Source organism: Salmo salar, chromosome ssa13, assembly GCF_905237065.1.
Source record: "Salmo salar chromosome ssa13, Ssal_v3.1, whole genome shotgun sequence".
NCBI lineage: Eukaryota > Metazoa > Chordata > Actinopteri > Salmoniformes > Salmonidae > Salmo > Salmo salar.
Window position 1 is genome coordinate 40,491,389 of NC_059454.1, and position 10,406 is coordinate 40,501,794.

Below are 10,406 nucleotides of genomic sequence, written 5' to 3' on the forward strand. Positions count from 1 at the left end.
CTCAAAACTTAAAGGAGTGGGAGCATAGAGCAAAGGTGTGCTGAAAACACTAAACATTCTTCACATTTGACACTGTTGGCCTGTTGCAGAACCGCAAACGTTTAAGTCCTGCAATTGTTTGATTTATTTTCTAACGGGCCAATTATTTATCATTACATAATGAATGGATTTACTCTGTAGTAGAACCCATACAGTACATGGAGACTTGAAGGTCACTTTAGAAACACATTTGATGGAGAGATCATTCTTGTGAGCCATTTCTTGAACCAAAGAACTTTCTTAATAATAAATGACTTCAGCAATAAAACTATTCGTGCTGTGTTTAAGTGGACCAACTTTAGAAATACTATAAATTGGTAATAAATGTAGTAATAACAAGCTGACCAAAAGTTGGCATATGTCATTTCAACAAGCATTTAGTTCGTACTGCTTACATAGATCTATTTTCCATGTTTATGGTGGTTTGTGGTGAATATAAATACAAGACCGTTAAATCATTCCCTTAGGACAATATCTGGGAACACTGTGGTAAGGTTGACCAGAGGCTGGAGTGATACATTTGGATATGCAAGGGCAAAATACTAGGGGCTGGTATCTCAGAGCCAGATTAAGCCTAGTCCTGGATTAAATGGCACTTTCAATGGAAAATCTCCATTGAATATAAGCATGCCTTTTAGACCAGGACTAGGCTCAATCTGGGCAACTGGCCTTAAGAGAGTATTAAAAGAGAGCACTGCACTAATACTAAACTGTTAACATAACTGAACAAGCTCTAGATAGATTATTTATTTTTTTTAGAAGCGATGCTGTGTTTTGTCAAAATCATCCATTTCTCAAATGTTGTTGGTGAGATGTAGTCCTTTTCAGTCTCGCCCTTGGCAAAAAAATAACTCCCTACTCGTGACAGCAGCACAAGCTCTTGGAATCTCTGAGGTCTAAGAATAATGTTGTAACTGTAGGTCATCCATGTATAATTACATAGTTTCAAGACAATGAAAAGTATTTGTCGGAATGAACTGCATTGCTAATGTAAAACCCAAATAGTTCTCTGGTTAACTTGGTGTTGATGCTTTTCATGATTGACCTTGTTGACAGGAAGCAGCGAGATGTGGGATCCACAGAACAGTCCATGCAGGAGAGGTGGGCCCTGCCTCTGTGGTGAAAGAGGTGAGCTTTCCTTTCCTCTATAGTCTTTGGGAACACTAAATATGTCAATTTTAAATGATATGTCTAATGGCAGTTCAGCTTGACCGAAGACTTCCTCTACTACTCAACACACAGCAGCGTTATTATGTTATAAGTGATTGCATTGTGGAAACATATACCCTCCCCTTTTATAACAACTTAAATATGTATTTCAGATAGAAACAACTAAACAACTCAGTACACACAGCAAACTATCCAATTTCATGTCTCCCGGAAATTATTCGCTAGCCTATGACTTCCTTTCTATGGAAGCCATCTCTTTAAAATGTTGCAACCAAAGACAGCATATTACCAGGCATAGGGTGAACTCATTTGAATTCAATCACTTTTTGACAGCACCCCTTTTGATTTGAACGAAGCCTTCCATACATATTTGCCCATTGTAGACGTGCTCAGAAAGCTACTTTTTTTTTCTTAAAGGGTTACTTCGGAATTTTGTCAATGAGGCCCTTTATCTACTTCCCCAGAGTCAGATGATTTTGTGGATACCATTTTTATGTCTCTGTGTCCAGAATGAAGGAAGTTGGAGGTAGTTTTGCAAGGCAATGCTAACTAACATTAGCGCAATGATTGGAAGTCTATGGGTATTTAAAAGCTTAGAAACAGGGTGGTAACTTTTTTTTACAAGTATTATTTATTTATTTTTATAAAAATGTGACCCGTTTTCAATAAGCTAGGCTTATGTTGCACGTCACTACTGCACAGGAGAGACATTTGAAGTTTTTATTTATTTATTTTGATCAATGTCCGTACTGTGAGACGCCAAAGACAGCGCTACAGGGAGACAGGACGGACAGCTGATCGTCCTCGCAGTGGCAGACCACGTGTAATAACACCTGCACTGGATCGGTACATCCGAACATCACACCTGTGGGACAGGTACAGGATGGCAACAACAACTGCCCGAGTTACACTAGGAATGCACAATCCCTCCATCAGTGCTCAGACTGTCCGCAATAGGCTGAGAGAGGCTGGACTGAGGGCTTGTAGGCCTGTTGTAAGGCAGGTCCTCACCAGACATCACCGGCAACAACGTCGCCTATGGGCACAAACCCACCGTCGCTGGACCAGACAGGACTGGCAAAAAGTGCTCTTCACAGACAAGTCGCGGTTTTGTCTCACCAGGGGTTATGTCGGATTTGCGTTTATCGTCGAAGGAAGAAGAATTGCAACGTCCCTCTTTGCCATGCAAATGAACTGAATCCACCAAAAACATTTCCACTGCATTTCAGCCTTCCCGCAAAGGGACCAGCTGACATCATGTCAGTGATTCTCTCATTAATATAGGTGTGAGTGTTGACGAGGACAAGGCTGGAGATCACTCTGTCATGGTGATTGAGTTCGAATAACAGACTGGAAGCTTCAAAAGGAGGGTGGTGCTTGGAATCATTGTTCTTCCCGTCAACCATGGTTAACTACAAGGAAACACATGCCGTCATCATTGCTTTGTACAAAAAGGGCTTCACAGGCAAGGATATTGCTGCCAGTAAGATTGCACCTAAATGAACCATTTTATAGGATCATCAAGAACTTCAAGGAGAGCGGTTCAATTGTTGTGAAGAAGGCTTCAGGGTACCCAAGAAAGTCCAGCAAGCGCCAGGTCCGTCTCCTAAAGTTGATTCAGCTGCGGGATCGGGGCACCACCAGTACAGAGCTTGCTCAGGAATGGCAGCAGGCAGGTGTGCGTGCATCTGCACGCACAGTGAGGCGAAGACTTTCGGAGGATGGCCTGGTGTCCAAAAAGGGAAGCAAAGAAGCCACCTCTCTCCAGGAAAAACATCAGGGACAGACTGATATTCTGCAAAATGTTCAGGGATTGGACTGCTGAGAACTGGGGTAAAGTCATTTTCTCTGAATCCCCTTTCCGATTGTTTGGGGCATCCGGAAAAAAGCTTGTCCGGAGAAGACGAGGTGAGTGCTACCATCAGTCCTGTGTCATGCCAACAGTAAAGCATCACTCACAATTTTGCCTAAGAACACAGCCATGAATAAAGAATGGTACCAACACATCCTCCGAGAGCAACTTCTCCCAACCATCCAGGAACAGTTTGGTGACGAACAATGCCTTTTCCAGCATGATGGAGCACCTTGCCATATGGCAAAAGTGATAACTAAGTGGCTCGGGGAACAAAACATCGATATTTTGGGTCCATGGCCAGGAAACTCCCCAGACCATAATCCCATTGAGAATTTATGGTCAATCCTCAAGAGGCAGGTGGACAAACAAAACCCCACAAACTCCAAGCATTGATTATGCAAGAATGGGCTGCCATCAGTCAGGATGTGGCCCAGAAGTTAATTTACAGCATGCCAGGGTGGATTGCAGAGGTCTTGAAAAAGAAGGGTCAACGCTGCAAATATTGACTCTGCATCAACTTCATGTAATTGTCAATAAAAGCCTTTGACACTTATGAAATGCTTGTAATTATATTTCAGTATTCCATAGTAACATCTGACAAAAATATCTAAAGATACTGAAGTGGCAAACTTTGTGGAAATTAATATTTGTATCATTCTCAAAACCTTTGGCCACAACTGTACATCTGGTACACACAGATTTGGATGCTCACATTCTTTTGATCATAACCAGTTCCCACCGGTTTGGATGCCAACGTTAATTGGTCAAAACTAGTTCATACTGATCCTAGTCATCATCCGATACACACAGATTTGGATGTTAACGTCAGATAGCAGTCCCCTCTGAACTCCATTTTCTAAAAAATAAAAATTATTTCCAAGAAATGTCAGTATCACCCTATTTATCTGTCTCTGTTCGGAACACCGTAACCACCCGCCTGACACCCTCCTTCAGATCCTAGGCAGGCCCTTGCACGGTTAAAACCAGGTCCTCAGGAGCAGTCAGCAGATGGAGTTTGATGTCCCATCTGGGTTGCCAAATATTGTGGAATATTCTAATCAAGTGAGAGAGACTTTGTCGTTTCTTCAAACAATCATTTTTATTCAATATTGATTTAATTATTGCCATAATGAAACCGTGGACTCAACAGCCTTGAATTAATAACTTCACCATGCTCAAAGGGATATTCAATGTCTGCTTATTTTTTACCCATCTACCAATAGGTGTCCTTCTTTGTAAGGCATTGGAAATCCTCCCTGGTCTTTGTAGTTGAATCTGTTTTAAATGCAATTCTCATCTGAGGGACCTTACAAATAATTGTGTGTGGGGTACAGAGATGAGTTAGTCATTCAAAAATCATGTTAAACACTTGTCATGATGTTGGCCTGTGGGTAAGGTTTATGACCCTCCATAAATACCTTTCTGAAGGACTCTTGAAAAGCCTTTGTTAAACATAGAGAGTCGGAGAACATCAAATGTTGGGGGGAAAGGAACCATATTTCGGTAATCCAACCAGTGGAAAATATGCGTTGGTACTTAATGAATATGATGTCAGTTTGGCTGTCATCTGAGACATTCTTATTCATGATAGGATGACAAACTGTATCTGGGAAAGTCTACACATTCTAGTTATCAGATTCACATGGAATTGTTGTGCAATTTAAATGTTTAAATATGAAACTATTTGAAAAGATTAAATGGAATTTTAGCTTCCAAATGAGAGAATTGGGTTTTCATAAGGATAGAGCGCTGCTCAATCAGTGGCCCGCCCATGTGAAGAGACATTGGTTATAACCAATGAAACACGCCCTTCTCTCCCCTCCTATATATAGCCCTTTTCGAAAATATAACTTTCTGTTCCGAGTACGCGAGGCCTGCAGCCTCATGTTAAAAGGATTCAGATAATAAGCTGTTCCGGGTACATTAGGGCGACGGTCCGATGTCAGAAGGATTCAGATAATAAGCTGTTTCGAGGACGTGAGGATGACGGTTCCACATTAAAAGGACTAACATGTCAACTACAGAACTAAGCCAACCTCAGCGTGAGCTTTGGTTGCGAATGGTATGAACTTTGAACTCTTATTCACTACAGAAGTGATACTTCCTAGCCGTTGAGTTAGCAGCGGCCGCTGTAAACGTGGGCTAGGAAAGGACGGACGACGGACCCAGTCTAACACAACGACGATACTACAACGTATCCAATTTACCACCAGAGACATTCTTCCGAGGACAGGAAGATCTGTTGGCCAACCCGGCCAGCATCTACGACCAACCTACCAAAGTGCAGCTCAGAGTAAATATTTATTGCATTTTCCTTTTCCAAATGGGCGGTAATTTAGAATGCATAAGATACTGTATTTACGATAGCATAGCTTCTCCCTTTGTTCCTCAGTCTTCTCGCTCTTTCACTCAAACCCAACCCCCTTTCCTTTGTGTAACCAGCCGTCATGTCGGCTCCGTCCACCAGGGAAGTTTTCTGTATGACATCATTTGCGTATATGTAATTCTGTGTGATTTATTTAGTAAATAAATAATTCAACCAAATTTGTATTGCTGATTCAACTTGTTAGCCAGGTTTCGTGAAGATAACCAAGACTTTACAACTTTCAGATGAGACTGAAATAAGGTGACGATTAATATTGACTGCTATTGATGTAAAATATTACTAGGTCTTTAAGAGTTTATTCGGAAGATAACAGCTCTATAAACACTCTTTCGTGGTGCCCTGACTTTCTAGTTAATTACATTTACATGATTAGCTTAATTACAGAGAAAGGATTTTATAGAATAGCATGTCATATCACTTAATCCGGCATAGCCAAAGACACGGCACACTATTATTGCACACAGTGCGTCCATGCAAATGTTTTCTCCTGAACTTATAGGCTTGTCATAACAAAGGGGTTGAATACTTACTGACTCAAGTCATTTCATTTTAAATACATTTGTAAAACATTTTTTTTAACATTTCACTTTGACATTATTGGGTTTTGTGTGTAGGTCAATGACAAAACAAAATCGCAATTTAATGAATTTTAAATTTAGGCTGTAACAAGTCAAGGGGAACAAGTCAAGGGGTTTGAATCCTTTCTGAAGGCACTGTATCAAACTCAACCATTTATCTTTTCCAGTGATGAAGACATGGATGTCTCATAGTATGGTGGGGTATGCAAAATGGGTCAACTTTAAGCACCTCTGTTTTGAAATTCAGGTCCAAAAAGTAACTTTCTGACCACTTCTTACATGGGCAAACATGTATGGACGGTTTTGTTTAAATCAAAAGGGATGCTGTCAAAAAGTGATTGAATTCATATGGATTTAACCAATAGCCAGTAGTTCTGCTAACGTGTAAATGAAAATATTTTTACCTTAACCTTTGTGCATAGCTGCGGGAAGTAGGGGTGCTGAGGGTTCTGCAGAACCCATTGATAAATCACAAAGAAAAAATAAATATAGAAAAATAATTATAGAAAAAATAATAATAATCACAATTTCGGCACTAGGGTCTTTATTACTCCCATATGAGCGGAGAAAAATATACTTGAGAGCAGAGCGGGGAGAAAAATACCCCTCCCCAGCACAAAACATATTTAACATGATTATTCTGCCATGCCTTTGAACTGCTTGGTGACCCATATCTGATGTCCTTTTCAGGCTGTGGAGGTCCTGAAAGCAGAGAGAGTAGGACATGGATACAACACACTGAAGGATCAAGTGTTGTACAAACAGCTCCTGGAGCAGAACATGCATTTTGAGGTAAGAATGTGCACGTTTAATTTTCACCTGTAATGAAAGTTACATTGAGCTTTGTAGACACAGTATATTACACGATGTATCACTCACATAAAACAAGCCAAATACACTGTGTACAAAACATTAGAAACACCTTCCTAATATTGAGTTGCACCCCCTTTTGCCGTCAGAACAGCCTCAATTCGTCGGGGCATGGACTCTACAAGGTGTTGAAAGTGTTACGTAGGTATGCTGGCCCATGTTGACTCCGATGCTTCCCACAGTTGTCAAGATGTCCTTTGGGTGGTGGACCATTGTTGATACACACGGGACACTGTTGAGCGTGACAAACCCAGCAGTGTTGCAGTTCTTGACACTCAAACCGGTGCGCCTGACACTTACTACCAGTCCCCGTTCAAAGGCACTTAAATCTTTTGTCTTGCCCATTCACCCTCTGAATGGCACACATACACAATCCATGTCTCAAGTTTCTCAAGGCTCAAAATTCCTTCTTTAAACTGTCTCATCTACACTGATTGAAGTGGATTAACAAGTGACATCAATAAGGGATCATAGCTTTCACCTGGATTCACTTGCTCAGTCTGTCATGGAAAGAGCAGTCATGTTCCTAATGTTTTGTACACTCTGTGTATATCCTACCATGTAGGCCTGTATGGCAGCTAGTGCACAGGGACCTCTGGTGGTCACGGAGAGACATCACACAGACTAGTCTCATCCGCTAGCCGTACATCTGACTACGTCCCGATTCACCACTCCTTATTTTGAAGTGTGCACTTCTACACTTTCTGGCATGGATTTAACAATGGCGGAAACTTACACCAATCGTATTTTTTCTTATTGTTTTAAAAAAAGAGTGGGAGTGTGCAAGGGCACACTTCTGGAAAAGGTTGGAGACTATAGGTACATGAAGGAATGCTGTGTGATTTCAGGTGTGTCCCATATCCAGCAGACTGACTGGAGCCTGTCATCCAGACTTCACCGAGCATCCTGTCATCACGTAAACTGTCTTTCACTCCCTATATTATTTGAATGATACTTCTTTGGATCAAGTTTTCACCAATTCATGAAGATCGCAGTACAGGCTCAGCTTGTTTCATTTTCGTTAAGGTTTACTTCATCGCCTCGGAATGACGTGTGTGTGTGTGTGTGTGTGTGTGTGTGTGTAGATTCAGGAAGGATAAGGCCAACTACTCCCTGAACACAGATGACCCTTTGATTTTCAACTCCACCCTGCACTTAGACTACATCACTGCCAAGAAGTACATGGGCTTCACTGAAGAGGAATTCAAGAGACTGGTACAAAGCATATTTGAACTCTTATTCCAATTTGGCATTATGGTTTAATACCGTGAAATACTATCTACCACTGTTGATAATACCATGTATGTAAAATACTACAGTATACTCACCTTTGGATGGTTGAATGTTTCTCTCTCACTCACCTTGTTTTCCAGAACATAAACTCAGCTAACTCCAGCTTCTTGCCTGAGAGGGAGAAGAAGGATCTTGTTAACAAGTTGTATGAAGCCTATGGGATGGTGGAGAACACTGTCTTTTTAAATGAAGCGCTGCTCAAATCCGCTTAAATGGGAACACAACAAACCAGGAACCAACCACTTTAAACTCTTACTTCCCCACTGACCACTCTGAAATGTCTATGCTCCTATGTGTACATACATTGAACCAGCAATATGTTATTGTACTGCTGTACATAGCTTAAACGCTCTCATTGCAACTGTGGATCCCACTGATAAAGCAGTTGTTTAGCCTACTGTGGAATTGGTGCAGAAATATAAAGATGGTCTTAAATGCTTTATTTCAATCTGATGGTAAAAAGTACAATCTGTTTGGTCTTGCTCAAAGTGAAACAGCCAGTTATAACATACCTTGCCTCATCAAACAACAAGCACTTTATATGCCTCAGTCAATTCTCAAAGTACTTTTTGCATCTGGTATATATCATTCATTGAATGTAATAGATGTGTACTATCCATTTATGCTTAAAGGTAAGTACTTTTCATCTACTGGTGGTAAAGGAAAGCTATTGTGTACTATATATCAGTTGTGCCTAGGTCACGTGAGATAGGTCTATAGACCGTTCGAATCACCATGCCCACAACTTAATTTAAAAAATGTGGGGATGCATCAGGTTTACCAGCTCTATACCAAATTGTTTCTAAACAGTTAATGTTATAGTTGACCACTAGGTAGCGAACTGTATCTACTAAAGTGGTCTTACAGTTTTAACAATAACTTGTAAGATGTTTTTTCTCAGATTTTATAGCGTAACACATTTTATATATTTTTGCATTTTACTAATTTGAAGGTAATTCAATGTATTAAACATCTCTTCTGTGGAGGACAATGACGTTAAAATACGAGCAATGTCTACAATGAAACACTTTTGCATCAAATGGTCTTCTCATTCTTGAAACGTATCAGAATAAAACTACAACATGGACATCACCTCACTATACACAATGTAGTTCAAATGTAAAACCACATTTCATGGCAACCTCCGTATTGAATCTCTTACTGGAAAAGCACACATATGGAGAATCAGCAGGACCCAGGCACTTGGAGAGCTTCCTAATGAGTAACACTTCACTAAAATGTGCTTCTTCTCCTTTATCGAATAAAGACTTACTGTAAATGGAAGTTCAGGTGCTCCTTCCTATTGGCCAAAATGTAAACATTGGCTTCCTGTGACCATTCCAATGCACACAAAGCTGTTTATGGTCATAATTATAAGTGCAAATATGAAACTTCCACCAGTCATGCGTTTCTTTGAGGGGGCTAACGCCATTGTTTTAAAAAAAAACATTGAGTGGAACCCCCTAAATATACACAAAAAAATATAAACGCAACATGTAAAGTGCTGTTCCCATGTTTCATGAGCTGATATAAAAGAACCCAGAAATGTTCCATAATTACAAAAATCTCCCCTCATTCTGTGCACAAATGTGTTTACATCCCTCTTGCTGAGCCTTTTTCCTTTGCCAAGATAATCCCTCCACCTGACAGGTGTGGCATATCAAGAAGCTAATTAAACAGCATGCTCATAACACAGGTGCACCTTGTGCTGGGGACAATAAAAGGCCACTCAAATTAAGTTTTCACGTTTTGAGGGAGCGTGCAATTGGAATGCTGACTGCAGGAATGTCCACCAGAGCTGTTGCAAGATAATTGAATTTCCATTTCCCTTCGATAAACTGCCCCGAACGTTGTTTTAGAGAACTTGGCAGTACGTCCAACCAGCCTCACAAAATCAGACAAAGTGTATGGCGTTGTGTGGGCAAGTAGTTTGCTAATGTCAACATTGTGAGCAGAGTGCCCCATGGTGGCGGTGGGGTTATGGTATGGGCAGGCATAAGCGACAGACAATGAACACCATTGCATTTTATCAATAGCAATGCACAGAGATACCGTGATGAGATCCTGGGGCCCATTGTTGTACAATTCATCCACTGCCATCACCTCATGTTTCAGCATGATAATGTACTGCCCCATGTCGCAAGGATCTGTACACATTTCCTGGAAGCTGAAAATGTCCCAGTTTTTACATGGCCTGCATACTCCCCAGACATTT

The 10,406-nt window shown here is 40.8% G+C and overlaps 1 protein-coding gene across 1 annotated transcript in view; it reads left to right on the top strand.

Moving 5' to 3' along the window:
- The window catches only part of LOC106567100 (adenosine deaminase), a 57,366-nt gene extending 48,135 nt beyond the window's left edge, over nucleotides 1-9,231 (top strand). The window contains exons 7-11 of the mRNA XM_014135994.2: nucleotides 1,096-1,167; nucleotides 6,719-6,820; nucleotides 7,747-7,814; nucleotides 7,984-8,113; nucleotides 8,272-9,231. Coding sequence (XP_013991469.1) covers nucleotides 1,096-1,167; nucleotides 6,719-6,820; nucleotides 7,747-7,814; nucleotides 7,984-8,113; nucleotides 8,272-8,403 — 504 coding nt within the window. The 3' untranslated portion in view covers nucleotides 8,404-9,231. The remainder of the gene's footprint in view (nucleotides 1-1,095; nucleotides 1,168-6,718; nucleotides 6,821-7,746; nucleotides 7,815-7,983; nucleotides 8,114-8,271) is intronic.
- The last annotated feature ends 1,175 nt before the right edge of the window (nucleotides 9,232-10,406 follow it).